This window comes from Anopheles nili, chromosome 3 (assembly GCF_943737925.1).
Source record: "Anopheles nili chromosome 3, idAnoNiliSN_F5_01, whole genome shotgun sequence".
Classification (NCBI taxonomy): domain Eukaryota; kingdom Metazoa; phylum Arthropoda; class Insecta; order Diptera; family Culicidae; genus Anopheles; species Anopheles nili.
This window is the reverse complement of record NC_071292.1, coordinates 18,962,501-18,979,585: the sequence shown is the minus strand read 5'-3', so window position 1 is coordinate 18,979,585 and position 17,085 is coordinate 18,962,501. Positions and strand designations below refer to the sequence as shown.

Below are 17,085 nucleotides of genomic sequence, written 5' to 3'. Positions count from 1 at the left end.
TGTTAAAATAATTGTTTTATTTCAATTTACACACGGATGAATGTGGGCTTCACTTTCGTTCGTCTCTCTGTGTATGCGTATGATCACATAATTGGTTTATGCAACTTAAACTATTTGTTTAAAACAAAACAAAAAATAATCGAAACCCCCACTATTGAGCAAACGGATATGGCATTTCGTGGCGTGAAAAAGAAAAGGCTACAAAACAAATAAAAAATTGCTACAAATTTCAAGAACTTTGAATGAAACGCGATTACAATAAATATATTTTTTGCACTTTTTTTTTTCTTAATTTGTCATTTAAATTTTGTTTTTGGAGTAGTGAAATACTCGTTTATTTTGCTTTCGTGGCGATATGTCTTTTGATAAACAACGATAAATTGCAACTCTCAGTGATAGATCACTTTTATGTTGTTACATTTACCTCGTTCCTTAGTTAGAATTTTGTAACAAAAAAGAAATTAAAACTTTCCGCCGAGCAATCCCGGAAACCGAACTGAACCTCCTTTCTTTTTCCTCTTTCCACCTGATGGAAGCATTTTGCAACGTGTATCGCCCTTGTGTTGCTTTCCACCTTCCCATCCTTAAAACAAATAAGAGCAAATTATTTACGTTTCTTCTTACGTTACATTGGGCCACTCGCGTGCCACCACGTTTGTGTGTGCGCACGCGTGTGCATGTGTGCGCGTGGTTCGTATGCTGCCCTACAATCGTCCTTATACACACGTTATGTAGCGATCTCCCAATTCGGCCCCCGCCTACGCCCGATCAGCTGCCTTGCTCATGGTGGAATCCAAATTGTTGCGATCGAAGTTTGTTGGTGGGAACGTACAAGCATGGCTGCGAAAACTACCGTGGGATGCGGGCGGATCCGATGCTCTGCTTCCAGAGCCACTGCGGGCCCGGTGATGGCACCGTCGAAGAGGCAACGATTGTCAAAGAGTAAGTGCTCGTTACTTTTCCCTAATCTCTTTCTAATGTTTATGCTCTCTTTCTATGGTTTTTACTTTTTATTTGTTAGTTTCTTGATGCGTTCCATTCTTTTCTACCACAAACGTTGTGTGACTGTGTTGTGTCGTACTAGTATGAAATCATTTCAAAAACTTTCAAGTGTGCGATTTTATCTAATAATTGAAATCTTCAATCTCAATTTTCGCGTCTTACGTACTTCGTCGCTCTTCGTCTCTCTAGATGTAAACAGTTAGTTTATTTGATTTAATTTAAAGCGTACACCTTTCCATCTTTCATATGCATTTATGGTTCGATTTGCCGAAGGAATATTTGAAAAATTTTAGCTTTGTGTAAACTCTGAATGTAAGATACATATTCTCTCTCTCTCTCTCTCTCTCACTCGCTCTTTATATATATTTATATGCATATGTTTGTTCCTTGAATGTTATCTAATTATGTCACCCTTTTTCCCTCTTTTCTGCATATGCCAACAACTGTGTATTGATTATTCTCAGGTTTCTTATTTGCGAATCGCAACGTTTTTCTTGTCTCAATTGCGATGAAAATTCTTTAGTTTTGATAGATTTGTAAATAAATAATATGCATACTCGTCCTTTAGTCTGATCCTAAGAAATGTACTATTTATCAAATCCATTATTTCTTCCATAATCAACCAACTACAAGAGATTAGAGCTTCATCATGAATCTATAAGGGAAATGTTAGATGGTACTTTGAGCGCCGTGACTGCTCTGAATCGTAAACGCCTTTATCCCATGCTTCCATTAAAGTTCGCTAACTGCGTGTCCATAATGTCCGATGGTAACCGAAATCCATTATGTGTGCTTCTACATTTTGGCTACTTAGCAAACCGAAAGCGGTGTGTTATTATGGTGCATCCTTCTAATAATCACTAAATGTTAAAATATAAATCTGTTTTGGGAAGTCTTTCAAAATGTACTCTTCACAGCCAGCACAGCACCTTCATCATTAATAATATTCGACTAGATAATCCGCGCTCACTTATATCAGAAAGATTCATCGTCATATTTGTTTTTGCGTTTTTTCTCTTTAATTTCTGTTTACCTTACTCTTGCAGAGCGTCCAGCTTGGAAAGGGGCATATCTAACGAACTTTAAGCGAGCTTAATCCTTGATGAGCGTGATTAATCAATGTTTTACTATTTTACCATTTTTCGCAGGACTGACGACGACGCGAATTCGAAACAAGGTGACAATGAAGAAGATCCAGAAGAAGGCGGTCCTTCGGAAGCGGCTCGTTCAGCCTCCGTTGGAGTTGAGTCCAAGGATGGTAAGTTTGGTCGACGATTCCGCATCATTATTCCCCATTTCATTCCTTCATTTCAAGTTTTTCGAACTAGGCGTTTGTTAATAGTGTTGTTTAGTTTAATGATAACATTGTTATTAGTCATTAGTCGCAGTATAGATTAATTTTGAATTTTACAGCACCACTACTTCTCAACAAACACTTTAGTATGATTAGTTTAAAATATCTATCGAGACCGCAGGAGATGTTGAAGTTATTCTGACTCTTTAGTTCTTTTGTGCACTATTTCCATGTGTGTACATACACCCACCATTTCATTTGCACAATCACCTCCACGACCATGTTATCCTATCATTCACATTATCCACATTTATGTAGACTGCAAAAACTAGACTAGATGGTAGATTTGATTTTTTCCTAACAATGGCCCCCTTTCGTTGTAATAAATACTAATTTAGATGATGAAGAATCCACAGTTGGTACGGCAAGCGCAGCACCGACACCAGTCTCGTCGGATCTGAACCCCGAACTGACCTGGCCAACGATGCAGGATCTCAACACACGGTTGCGGCGCGTCATCACGTCTTATCAGCGCAACTACAAGAAGGAGGAGCTAAAGCAACAGCAAAAGGCGAAGGTATGTCAAATCGAATACAATTTTTATAAAAAAAAATGCATGCAAAATCGCAAAACAAAGTTGCTTTATCACGTCACCCTGTCCGTAGTCATCCATCGAGCCAATATGCATGAAGACCGATTTCTATCCTACCCACGTTATGTTCATTTTTTGTAAGTTTTCTCCGTGTGTTCGAATTAGCTATTTGTCCTTAGCATCTTTGTGTATAATTCATTTTGAACACGTTTGTATTTTGTTGTACGCAAATTGAATACGTTCTGCACCACTTATTTGTCGTCACCGTTCTATTATGCTATATTTTTGGATGTTTAAATTTATGTTACAATGCACACCGCTGGTAAAGCACACATGCAGTACAGTACAGTAGCATATAGAAGTGGAATTTGTTAATTTTTTTTAGAAATTATTTTACTGAAGCATTAGCTAATCATCGAACATTGTTTAGTTGTATTTTTGTTGTAAACAACTTCAAAATATCGTCACAATTGTCTCTGCAAAACTTTTTTCTGTTGAATTTGATCAACATCAAGTGAGATATCCTCCATCTTTTCTTGCGTACATTGTTGTAACAATTATATTATAATTTCTATCATGGTATTTTTAACACTCTTGAAAATGTCATAGATAATTTTTTTTTACTATGATGTTCATATTTTTGCTTGACATTGATGTTAAAAAATGCACACATAATTTTGGTTCATCGATCATTCTCATCATGCATCATATATCCTGTTTTTTCTCGTATTGTTCATTTATTTTTTTTATAACATTCATGCATTTCCTAATATATCTCATATCTGTCATTTTCACATATATTGTTGCATTTATAAATATTCGAATAAGTCCAAAAATTAAATTTTGTATCGTGTCGCTTTATATGTGCATATTCTTTCTCTTCGGATAATTCACAAATTGGAAACATCTATTTGGCGCGTGTGTTTGGTCTCACCGCGTTCATCATTAATTGTGACAACGGTACTTGAATAACGTTGCAATAATTGATAAAATTGTTCAACCACGCTCTCCATCGATTGCATGCAGCTACAGACGATTGTTCCACCCGCCGGCACGCCCACTCTCTCCGGGCAATCGTGTTCATCGCCGTCAACACCATCAACAACACCGGGTCCGATGATTGTGACCCCTCCACAGCAACCTGGCCAACAAGGACAATTGTCCTTGCAACAGCAACAGCAGCAGGTTACCGCCCAACTCCTCGGTGCCAGCGGTAGTTCTCCAATTGTGGTGGGATTAAATCATCCCAACGCCGGCGGAGCGTTGGGTACCGCAGGAGGAACGGGTGCAGCTGGCGGTGGCCTTTCACTCGGTTCCTCCGTAGGATCGCAGGGCAAAGGAATGCAACAACAACAACAACTGCAATCTGTCGGCGGCGGTACCGGTAGTGCTGGTGGTCTGCAAGCTCCCACGGCTGGTATGCCAACGGCAGCTGACTTCAGCTTGATGCTTAGCCTCGGGCTTGGTCTAAACCCGGCAGATCCAAGCCAGCTGGCAAACATTGACCTCCAGAAACTAGCAATGTATCTGGTTAGTATCTGTGTGCATTAACAAAACGTTTACTTTTCAATTGCTTTCAATTCGCGTTTTATTCCACCGCTTCTGAGCGATGAATTAACATAAACATGATACACTATGAGGTGCTTCTTTGGTTGGAGATTCGTTTTTGTTTTGTTAGGGTAACAAAAGTATAGCATTCCACAGGTTGACAAAAAATCTCTTAACGTTAAAGATGATCCGATGAGGAAACAAATCTTACTTCTAAGGTTCCAAGAAAAAGTTAACTTGCAGGCGAAAATTTTGTTCAGTTGTAATAGTTCTATGGTATTTGTGTTAAATCGGTTGTGGGTTGTATGGTTTGAAATTGTACGTTATCTCGGTCGTAACTTGATCACAAGCCAGATTATTATCTGAATGTGTCACTAGAAATCGTAGTTTTTTGTGATTTGAGTAGACGTGTAGGTTTGAGCCATTTAAGCGAGTATAGTTTACACAAATTTTAGAAAAGCAATTCTTTTAATTTTATCTGAAAAAGCTGGTAGAAGGCATGTCCATGTGATTTGATTTTTTTTATATTTTATAGAAAATGGAACGTCGCGAGAAGAACGAACAAGTAATGCGCGAGCGCGAGCGTGTTCGATTAGAGCAAATACCGAAACGGTGGACTCGCCGCGAGGAAAACGAATTCATTCGTGTCCTGACGGGTTACGGTATCGATTTGCAACCCAACTCAACCGTCCCTACACCAGACTGGAGCCGGTAAGTGCTTTTTCATGAACGTACTCGAGCTAGCTATCTGACAAATATGATATTTTCTCCCGCACAGGTTCAAAGTGTTTGCCAAATTGGATAAGAAGACGGATGAGAATTTGAGCGATTTCTACAAGGTGTTCATTGCCATGTGTAAACGGCAAGCTGGTGTTAAGTTGGGCGACGATGAGAAAGGCCTAGAAGGATTGGTAGATGACGTCACGGAAGACCACGCTAAGCTGATTCTGGATCGGCTGGAGCTGCTCTCAAAGGCACGTCAAATCGTGAAGCACCCAAAGCTAGAGGAAAATATACGTCTGTGCGAAAACAACCTCGATACGCCGGACTGGTGGATACCGGGGCGACATGACCGCGAGCTGCTGCGAGCGGTGTTGAAGTACGGTATCTACCGTTCGGAGCAATTAATACTCGCAGACCCCGAGTTTCCGTTTTACGAATCGGCCAAGAAGTATCTTCAGCAGCTAGAAATGCAGATACAATTGCAGAACCAACAACTGCTGAAGATGCAGGCTGAGGCGGCAGCAAAAACAGAAGCGGCACTTGCAGCTTCGAAGAAGAATGATCCATCACCTGAAAAGATCAGTGAATCTACGGCTTCAGCAGAGACGGCAGTTCCACCTGGTGTTGCTGTAACATCAGGTACCTCCGATTTGCCAGTGAAACAGGAGACTGATAGTGCACTTAATACCAGCACGAGTGATGTCCTCCCAAAGGAAGCTTCGGCTGTTGTTTCAAAGGTAGATGAAGCATCTCCTACGAAAACGGAATGCGACGACACGGTGGAAACAGTGGTCGCTGCGGTGCCTTTGGAAAATAAGGATTCATCAACATCGAGTCCAGTTAAAGACAACACGGAGGGACCAGGAAGTCCGAAAAAATCGCCCCCGCGAGATTGTGTTGCAGCTGAGTCTCGTGACGGCAAACAGGAGGAAGAAGTACCCAATTCTTCTGAAAAGTCGGCTGAAGTCGTCGATAAAGAATGTGTTGAGAAGTCTGATTCTGCGCGAGAAGAAAGCTCTACCAACGATAAAGAAAATATCGAAAAAGAGTCGTCGGCCGTCGATTACACTGAGGTCGAGGCATATCTAACGAATGATACCACCATGAAAGAGTCCGACGAAAAGGTAAAGACCGTGGAGCCGGATGTTGATCCCACGGTTGTGAATATCGTTACAGAAAAAGCTCCTGATAGCATCAAAGAGCAGGAAGTTAATGCCACCATTGGAGAAAAGCAAGAAGAAGAAGAAACTATGAAACGATCAGAAGAGACGCAGAACAAGAAATCATCGAGTGAAAGTGGGGAAGATACGCCGGTAACGGTGGAAAATGGTAACGAAAAAGTGCAACCGAATGTTAATGCTGATGATTCAAAAATGGAAGTTGACACGAATATCGCTGAAGAATCGGAAAAATCCGAAACATCTCCAAAAGAAGTCGAACAGAAACAGCCCGAAGCAGTAACAGAAAAGCCAAAAGAAGAGAATGATAACATGAAAGGGGCTACTGAGAGCACCAATGCTGCTGAAGAAAAGGATAATGTGACGGAAAAGATGGACACAACCGAGTCAGTTGCTGAAGATGAGTCGGAAAAGAAAGAAGCCAATGCTGATGATATAAATCAGAAGGAAAATAGCGCCCTGGAAACCGACGATTGTGCTGAAAAATCCGTTGAAATGGCGGTTGAAAAGACTGTAGAAAAGGCTGAGGAAAAGGATGAAGAAAAGGCTGAAAATACTGAAAATTCATCCTTGGAAAAAAATATTGAAACGTTGGATGAAACATCGGATAATTTGAACAAAACTGACGATGAAAAGAAATTTGAAATTGATGCCCCAGAATCGCCGAAAAAGGATTTGGTTGATAATCTCGCAACAGAGGTAAAAGAAGATAAAGAAGCACAGGACAAATCTGCTGAAACGACGACCGCTGAAGATAAGAACACTATTTCGACGGAAGAAAGTGATGCTAAGGACGTTACAAAAGAACAGCCAAACGAAGAGCCATCTGGTCAGTTAGAAAAAATGGAAGATGAGCCGTTGAAGGAGTCAGAAGCGGCTCCCGCCGAAGCGGATCATTCTACTTCTAAGAGTGAATCTACGTCGACACCCTCCAAGAGCAGCACAATTGTTGATGGTGTTACGACCGCGGAAAAAACTACAGAATCGGTAGTTTCAGAAGCCGAGAAACCTAAAGATCTTGAAATTCCAATGGATACCGATAAAGTCGTGGAAAGTTGTGACAAGAAAGAGGCAGAAAATGTGCAGACGGATGCTGGGGAAACAGCTGCATCTGAAAAGGCTACGAGCAATAATACTGATGGTTCTGCTGCGACAGTTCCTGAAGGCACTGTCAAGGAAACGATGGAGAAAGAACGACCTGCTCGTTCACCATCACCGGACGTTATTATTGTCGAGGAAAAGAAACCAGCTGAGGTGAAAACGGTTGTGAATCTTACCGACGAAGAACGCTGTTCACAGCAGACCGCTGCGTTGAAGGCACGTTTTCCGGACCTGGAGGTGTTCCAACCGCTTATGAAGTTGAAGCAGTTGGATAGCAGTCTTACGAAGGAGGATTTGAAAAGTATGTTTCATTTCGTCACAAACCTTCCTTTCAAATTGACATGACATTAATATTTTGCTTATTATAACTTCTTTCTCAGATATGAGTAAATTCGCAAGCATGATCGACACTTCGATGATCGTGAAATGGTTCCGAGATTTTGCGCTCGAACGTCGCGTCGGCCACATCATCTACTGCGTCGAGCATAGCGAGTGGCCTGTCGGCAAATCGTACTCCGCGTACACGGGTTGCCTGGGCATCGACCTAGATATCCCACTGTACGAGACGATCAAGCGTATCATTCCGGTGAACGACGAAGTGCGTCGGTCGGCGTCCAGTACACCGGACGTAATTACGATCACCACCGATCACCAGAACGCAAAGCAAATCAGCAGCCAGGCTGCGGCTATACAACAACAGGTTGCAGGCGTTGGTGGCAGCGGTAGCAGTATTGGTCTGGGGGTCGGTGGCAACGTATCTTCCGGTGGTGCTATTGGGGCATCATCGTCTGCGGTGTCGATGAATCACCAGAGCATGACGGCGGCAACCGCTGCAGCTGTTCATGCGGCGGCCGCCGCAGCTGCGGCTGCCGGTGTTGGTGTGGCGGTACCGCCAGCAAGTAAGAAACGCAAACGACATATTGCTATCGATGTTGAAACCGAGCGAGCCAAATTGCATGCGCTGCTGAATAATACCCAGAGTCCAGGTAATGACTGATTTTACTTTCATTTAATAATTTTTATTATTTCCTTTAACACTTGCGTCATAATAAACATGAAAAGTATGTTGGAAAGGCTTTTATAATGAATGCTTGTTGTTGTTTATAATGAGTTTCATATCCTTCTTATTAAACTTAAATTCATTATTAAATTCGTTATTGTTCTTTTCGTTGTAGTTCCTACTGGAAATTCTAAAACGCAGTCCTCGCACGCCTCAGCTTCGAACAGCGGTGCTGGAAGTGGCCTGCAGTGGAATGACGATGATGTGCAGGAGGTGGCAAGCAACAGAAACACTTCCCGAGGTGGTGGTGCTAATTCTAACGTATTGCAGCCCCCACCAGCACATCAGCATGGTCCGCGGAATCAGATGACGTATCCCAAACCAACGCTGATTCCTGGAACCTCCAGTACACTAACACCGATCGATTTATCTTCGAGGTAAGAAACTTCCGCCTGAATCATCGATAAATGTTCTTTCGACATTTCTTCTGACATTTTGTTCTTCTTGTTTTTTCTCTCAACTATTTCTGCAGTTATAGTTTGCCGAAAATGAACATCGCTGACATGATTAAAAGCAGCAGCAGTATGGGAGCAAGCGGTGGCGCTATGGATCTTAGCGAGGTGCAAGATTTCTCAATCGGAAAGAACAAAAAATCCTCCAGCAATCAGCTGCCCAGCGGTATCAGCATAACGAGCGCCAGCGGACCCTCGAACATGATGTTGAGTCACCAGCACCAGCAGTCGCCGTCCGCAGCCGTGGCCGCGGCAGCTGCTGCCGGGAAGGGCAAGCTGAACGATATGCTTTCGAAGCTGATGAAAAAGAACAACGTCAGCGTACCGATTGAGGAACCACCGCTCGGAAAAGAGAAGAAGCGCCGGAAGCTGGACGAAATTGTGCTCGGATTATCCGCCGCGAAAGAGCACAAAACCATCTTCGGTGATCCGACACCGCCCGGTGGAAGCTTCTCCGGTAGCTCGATGAAGAAACCGCAAATACCACCGTCGGTGTCGGTTACTCCTGCGAGTGCCCCATCTTCGGTAAGCCAGCAACCACCACAGAAACCGTTCACCATAACCGTGACGAGTGTGCCAGGCAATCCGAAGGGTAGCGGCCAAGGATCGACGGGTGTCGGTGGATCTTCATCTGCTAGTGGCAACAGTGCGGCAGCAGCTGCTGCAAGCATGCAAGCAGCCCTACAGGGTATGTCTGGCATGGGTAGTGCGATGTCGACGAAGGACAGCCTAAATGCGCTGTTTGCCCAGACGGCCCACGTGGAGCAGCAGACATTCCTGAAGCAGCAGCAAAAGCTTATTCAATCCCTGCCAGCCAATTCACCGCAACGCAAAGCATACGAGGCGATGTTCGCGGAAATGAAGCAAGCCGCCGAACTAAGCTCGAAGCTCAACCAGTACGGTAGTGCACACGACGCCAAGGTGAACAAGTGGCTCGCAGAGCAGACGGCCGCCCTAACGGAGCAAGCGATGGGCATGGATTATCTGTCGCCTCGATCACGATCTCGCGGAGGCGGTAACTCGTCGGCACAAAACTCACCTCAAGGTGGTAGTGGTTCGCGATCCACGCGTGGCTCTGCAAACAGCAATCTTCAGCAGCAGCAGCAGCAACAGCAGCAACAACAGCAGCAGCAGCAGCAACACCATCACCAACAGCAACAGCAGCAGCAAGCCGACAGTAATCCTATGGCGTTCAACTGGAAGAATCTAACCGGTGACGAGTACGTCGCCGTGATAAACAAAATCAACGGAAAGCGACTGACGGGTAACAAAGCGCCACAACTAAAACGGCTCACACAATGGTTGGCAGACAATCCGGCCTACGAAATCGATCCAAAGTGGGCCGAATCGATAACGCTCCCGGGCGGACCGGCAGCTATGTCGTCATCTTCCAAGGGCTCGGAGGGAGGTTCCTCGTCGAAGCAGATGCGGGCACAGAATGCGGCCTCCGCCAGTCAGTACGGAACCACGGCCAGTGCTGGACAGCAATCGTCTGGATCCGCATCGTCCTCGTCTTCGAAGAAGCATTCGCAAAGCGGCAATAATGCGGTCGCAGCCGCAGCAGCAGCTGCTGCCGCAAGTATGCAATTCCCGGGGCTTGCTGGACTGAACGCCAATTTGCTATCCAGCATACCGGGGCTGGGCAGCTTCGATCCCAAGACAAACCCGCTGCTGATGCCATTCGGTGGCATGCCGGGAATGGCCGGACTAGGTGGGCTCGGCAATTTGAACAACATGAATCTCTTCTCGAATCTAGCCGGACTGGGTGGGCTGTCCGGTGCGGCAGGTGGCGGAATGGATGCTCAGAGCCTAGCGGCCATGATGGCCGCCGCCGGTCTCGATCCAACGGCGGCACTCGGTGCGGCAGCAGCTGCGGCCGCAGCCGCAGGTGGCACTCCCACAAAGGGAAGTGGTGGAAAATCTCGCGGGAAATCAGCCGCCGCTCAGTCGTCCGCCGTTAATGACGGTGCCGGAACGTCATCATCATCCGGCTCGGGGCAGCAAGGAAGTAGCTCGTCGTCGAAAAATCAGCAGCAACAGGCAGCAGCCGCTGCTGCTGCTGCTGCCGCCGCAGCCAACAGCCAGTTCCCGTTCTTCTTCCCGAATCCGAGTCTTCTATACACACCGCTTGGACTGGGCGGGCTTAACCCGTACGGGCTGCCGGGAGTGAGTGGAACATCAACGGGAACGTCATCCTCGACGACAACCTCTCGCCAGTCACAGTCTGGAAAACAGAACTCTCGCGGTGGAGGAATGAGCTCGGGTGGAGGCTCCTCGCAGTCGGCGTCCTCGCCGGGTGGTGGAAAAGGCCGTGGATCGTCAAGTCTGAGCCAGCAGCAACAGCAGCAGCAGGCCGCAGCCGTCGCAGCGGCTCATCAACAAGCCCGTGAAGCGGCTCAATTGCAGCAGTTGCTTCTGCCACATGATACTCACCTGCTCGAGTCGCTGACACGTTCCGCTGGATTGGACATATCAGCAGCCGCTGTAGCTGCTGCAGCTGCCGCAGCCGCAGGACAAGGTGTTTCCGGTAGCGGCAGTAGTGGCAGTGGAAGTGGCCGCGGTGGTTCGAGTGCTTCGGAGAAACAACGGGCACGCGAAAGTGCTGCAGCTCAGCAAGCCAACAAGCAGGCACTGGAAAAGCTGGAACGCGAACGGCGTAAGATACTGGAAACGCTTACGGCCGGTGGCTTCCCGGCAGATCTGGCCGCGATGCAGGCCGCGTTTACCGCCACGGGCAAGCTTCCTTCGTCGTCGCACTCGTCATCGTCCTCGAAGGGCAGCAGCAGCAACTCGGCCTCCGCCCAGGCGGCAGCAGCAGCTGCAGCCGCGATGGCGGCCATGTCGTCGAAGGACATGCCCCTGCCGATACCGCCCGAGTTCAGCCAGGCGCTGTTCGCAGGAATGGCCGCCCATGCGCTCTCCGCATCATCGGGTGCGGGCGGAGGATCATCGGGTGCAGGAGGCAGCGGTCGTTCGTCGTCGCCTTCTTCGGCGAAGAAAGCTCGCGAGCATCAGGACTTGAAGGATGCGTTCGAGCAGCTTGGCAAGAACCCCATCGAGATGCTAGCCCGCAGTCTCGGCGTGGGACCGGCAATCTCACTCATTCCGACCTCGTCGTCGTCCTCCTCGTCAACGCAATCGTCCTCAGAATCGAAACGGGCCCGGCATGAGGCAGCCCAATTGCAGCATCATCTGTCGAAGCTGGATGCGAAAGCACTGCTAATGGGTGTGGGAGGAAGTATGCAGGACGAGATGAAATCCTCCTCCCGGATGAGTCGCTCCACCGGTGGTGCATCGACTTCTACTGCTGTTTCGGATTCGTCTTCCGCTGCCGCTGCGTTGCTGGGACTGGACAAAGTCACATTGACGCCGGTGGCCGCGGCAAGCATTGCTGCTTCGCTACCCTCGCAAACGACCATCTCGTTGGCACCTTCACCGCTCCCGAATGCGGGAGGCGGATCGTCGGGAGCGTCACTCAACCTCAGCTCCAAGAGCCCGGCCTTGTCCAGCTCATCGTCGTCCTCGTCGGGCGGTGGCATGATGGAACAACGTGAACGCGAACGAGATCATCATCATCGCGAGCGGGAACGGGAACGAGAGCGTAGTGAACGTCACGATCGTCACGAACGAGACCGGCTGGAACGGCTGGAACGACGGGAGCGCGACGAACGCGCGGTAGCGGCCGCTGCAGCAGCAATGGCCGCCGAAAGGCTGGAGCGAACGGCGGAACGTAGCCTGCGTTCGTCGATCGACAGCAGCATTGCGGCGGATCTCAGTCGGGCGGCTGCGGCCGGTTTGTCCGTGTCTCTAGCTACTCCTCCGGGTGCTGGCAGTTCGACAGGTGGACAATCAGCGTCGTCATCCGCAACCAGTAGCAGCCTACTCGGTACCACGTTGTCGTTGTCGGCGTTGGCAACCGGTCCCCAGAATCTGTCCGCGGGTGGCAGAACGACACCATCGGGTTCGTCTTCGAGTGCTACACCGTCGGCGGCTGGAGCTGGAGCACCACCGGGAGAAGGTGATACCGGACGGGCGGGAGGCAGTGGTGGTCACGACATGGACCTGGAGGATCTGATAGCGCCGTCAAAGCTGTCGAAGTCGAGCGGTGGTGTGCTGGACGATGAAGTCGACCCACAGAAGCAGATCATGCTGTTGAAACAAAAGCAAAAGCTGCTCCAGCAGGAACACCTGAAGAAGGTGCACGAAGCACAGGAAGCACAACGGTTGATCGAGCAGCAGCGCATTCTAGCGTCGGCTGCGGCAGCAGCCGCTGTCGAACAGAAACAGATGCTCAAGCAACAGCAAGATCATGGCTCTGTGGCCGGAGATGATCCATCGTCCGAGTCGGCGGCGGCGTCACAACTGAAGGACGATGAAGCGAACCGCGAACTGTTGCTGATGGAGCGTCACGCGTTGTCTAAGCGGCGCCGTGAGAACTGCAACGAACCGGAGGAAACGGAATCTATTGACGCTGCGTCTGCAGCAGCCCACGGGCATTCAGAACAACGCGAGATGTTGGATTTGAGCCGAGAGGACACATCGTCCAAGCGAACACGCGATGAAAGCGACACAGATGGTCTGTCGGATTCGCATCATCTTCACCATCACCACCTGCAGCAGGCTCGATCCGAAGCGGGTTCGTACGATGACCACGACATGCTGATGGGTGGACCTGCTGGCGTTGACAAAGGAGCGGTGGAATCCGACCACGAGACTGCTAGTGGTTCCGGCGGATCGATGCTACACCACCACCACGACGATGATCGACGCAGAACGTCGCGCCGGCACCATCAACAGCAGCATCACCACCAGTCGCTGGATGGTGGGACGACATCGGGACCAGAGGACGAAGCGAACCGCTCTGAATCGGAGAAATCCACACCTGAAACCGCGATGGCGTCAGCACGGAAATCAACCCGCTCCAGCACCGAAGCAGCGGGTTCCAGTGGCTGTGAATCGAGCGCACCGGTTGCGCTAGTGGCTGCCTCGTTATCCTCGTCGGCTTCTGCTACACCACCCGGTGGAGCGGGTGGCCGGCGAACGACACGCAGTAAACGACCCCGCAGCGGAGAGGACATGGAATCGCTTGGAGTGCCGGAACGGAAGCGTGAATTGCGATCCAGTGCCGGTCGACAGGCCGCAGCCGCCGCTGCTCGGATGGCGGCGGAAGCAAAGGCGGCAGCGGCAGCAGCCGCTGCGGCCGCTGCTGGCGGAGGAACCTTCTCCGATAGTAGCACCGGCTCGCTGAACCTGTCCGGCAGTGGCAGTGTGAAGGACCAGCACGATTCGGACAAGGACGAACAACCGATTTGACTAAAAATGAATAAATGACGCTTATAAATGTAGTGTAGTGTAAGTAGGAAGGAGATTGTAGAGAGAGGGAGTACGTAGAGCCGACGTCGGCTACAGGAGGATAACAGAAGTCCAACGGTGGCCAAGAAGGCGGTAGTTGCAGAAACGAGAAGTGTGTAGGAACTAATGATTGAGAGAAGATTAAAGTGACACATAACTGATATTACGTTTAAAGGCAGGAACAAACGAGCGTAATTCGAGCGAAAGAGGGGAAAGATCAGGACAACAGTGCGCGTGGACGAGACGTGTGTGCTGGAGTTAAACTTTTAGCACACCACCGCAATGACGCACAGCACACACACACACACACACATCACCGTGTTTCGACGCAGGATACTGTTTCGTGTGATTGAGGATCCATCATTCAGATTCACGCTTCATGCACCGTCCTGTTTTTGTGGGAATCGGAGGGTAGCTTGAAGCGGAAGGTGACGCCAATTCCGTGTTGTAGAAAAGACCCTTGGCATGGTTTTACGCTCCGGCTAATGACGGCTTGGGGAGGGTTTAAGAGGTCGGTGTGTGAATGCCTCTCTTGTGGGAAACCGTTCCCCGTGTCATTGGCGAAGGATCGTAAGCGGACTCGAACCGGGTTCGACCTAAGCATACACGGTCTGTTACAAAACTACCGACGTAAAAGGGATAGGTAGAAATATCGACTCTCAAGCGCACGTTCCAGTATGGTGTCGCATTCGCGAGGCGATAACCTGATAAAAAGGAATAGTTAGCAAGACGCATGCAATCGTTGCAGAAGATTTGAAACTGACTAATATTGTGTCAGTTCCTAGACGGAGGAAAAAGGACACACGTTTTACATTACGCAGCAAACCGTCGCGGTCTCACCTGCGTTTCACATAAAACACAAACAGCTTGATGCGTAATAATTACGGTAATGCGTCACAAATCAAAAGCATTGAAAACAAAAAATACGACAATGTAAAATAGAAAACAAAAACATATTAAAGATAACACTATCCATAAATACAATTGAATCAACCGATGGAGCTATACTACGTATATATATATATATATATACATATATGTAATCAGTAAGCTAATCTTACTAGCCGTAGAGTACCGCAAAAATAAAGTCTAGGTTGTAATGGAGGTAACAAGGGCGATCGAGAGATAAAAGAAAGGATTATAGGGACGAATGAAAATGTATTTTTGTGCACAGTGCTGGGGACGTTAGGTGGGAAGAAAGGGATGATAAGAAGCAGGAAGAAAGTGTTTCTTGGATGTGCGTGTCCGTCCCACCATCTGTCGGGTGGTGGTGGTACGTGTGAAAATTGACATAAATGTCCGCCAGCTCTAACGGTGGAGATTGAAGACAAAAAAAAGCAAGCACTTATACGAATCCAATCCATTGGAAGCGTAATGAGGGAAATACTAGGTGAACCGGGGGAAGTGAGTCTCCCTTTCCGTTCCTCTTCTATTGGTACACAGCAAAAGCGAGAGAGGGCAAGCAAAAAAGGAAGAAAAAAAAAAAACAATTTAAATAATAATTATAATTATTTATTTTTGACATTATTCTGTTTTTAGACTCATTAATTGAATTAGTTAAGCTAGCCGCGCGTGGGTGCGGGGCACGGTTAGTTTTGGCAAGCGTTTCAGAAGCGGAACAAAACAAGGTTTAGGAAGCAGAAGGGAAGGGGAGCGGGAGGCCAATGACCGTTCACACAACCCTCACAAGCTCACACACGGAGAATCATGTTGATCGTACGATTTTCCGCCTCATGTTGCTGTTGCTGCTGCTGTTGATGGCCCCATGCGTGTTTAGTAGGCGATGCTACGATGGCGTTATCCTTGGTGACCATTGCACATGGCGTGTGTTGTGTGTAGCGCGTGTGTGTGTATGTGGGAGGAGTCGATTGTTGCCATCTTCTTGTGTACATACATGCATACCTGAGCCACTCTGTAAATCCTCCCCTTCCCTTGATGAGTTGGGACCGGTGTGTGGGACCGAGAGAAATCATGCAAATTAGTAGATCAAGCAAATGTGGGATAAAGTGACACACAAACACTCACATAAACACAACCTCCCCTCCCATTACGACGTTTTTATTAAGACTTAAACCAACAAAATAAACAAAACGAACGAAAATCCTGTACGGCGAAGGAAGCGTTAGTAGGCGGCGAAATGCTAGAGAAAGGATAAGACGAAAGTATAGGAATGCGAGAGGCACGGGCAGGGGGAAACGATGAACTGCGTGTAGTACGGCGCGACTGGGAATAAATCATAGTAGGCTCGAGACAAAAGAACACAAAACAAAAAAAAACTAGAGTGAACGGAGGGAAATAAAAGTACTAATCTCTACTCTCTTATTAAAATGTAACACACACACACACACACACACAAGCAGAGAAATGATAACAAACCTTTCCCCGCGAACGATGTACAACTCCCTTGGGTGGCGATAGTTTTTCCTCCTGCCGCCCAGCCTCGATGAGAGAAGGAATGATGCGTGCGCCAAATGTCCTTTAGCAGCGGCGGGACAGAACGCGAGAAGTTTAGAGAAGAAAGAGATGAAGAGATAGAGAGAAAAAGCGCGCGAGACAAGAATGGAATGTGGTGAATGTTTGATTTGAAGGAAAGTGATAATAAATCTGATGGAAAATGTGAAATTACTGCGTTTTCTTTTATGCGTACGAAAAGCACTTGTTTGAAGGAAAATTGATGACATTTTGCGAAAGAATGAACCATGTGTAAGTAATATAATGAATAAAAAAGCGCTTATATTTGCTTTTGTTAGTAAACATCGATTTATTGCATATTTTCAAACCAA

At 47.6% G+C, this 17,085-nt stretch overlaps 1 protein-coding gene across 1 annotated transcript in view; it reads left to right on the top strand.

Annotated features, from left to right (window-relative positions):
* The window catches only part of LOC128723837 (uncharacterized), a 54,506-nt gene extending 37,596 nt beyond the window's left edge, over window positions 1–16,910 (top strand). The window contains exons 10-18 of the mRNA XM_053817602.1: window positions 736–942; window positions 2,151–2,260; window positions 2,695–2,873; window positions 3,915–4,418; window positions 4,972–5,147; window positions 5,215–7,739; window positions 7,819–8,424; window positions 8,614–8,875; window positions 8,971–16,910. Of these exons, the coding sequence (XP_053673577.1) occupies window positions 736–942; window positions 2,151–2,260; window positions 2,695–2,873; window positions 3,915–4,418; window positions 4,972–5,147; window positions 5,215–7,739; window positions 7,819–8,424; window positions 8,614–8,875; window positions 8,971–14,263 (9,862 nt within the window). The 3' untranslated portion in view covers window positions 14,264–16,910. The remainder of the gene's footprint in view (window positions 1–735; window positions 943–2,150; window positions 2,261–2,694; window positions 2,874–3,914; window positions 4,419–4,971; window positions 5,148–5,214; window positions 7,740–7,818; window positions 8,425–8,613; window positions 8,876–8,970) is intronic.
* Window positions 16,911–17,085: the final 175 nt, after the last annotated feature.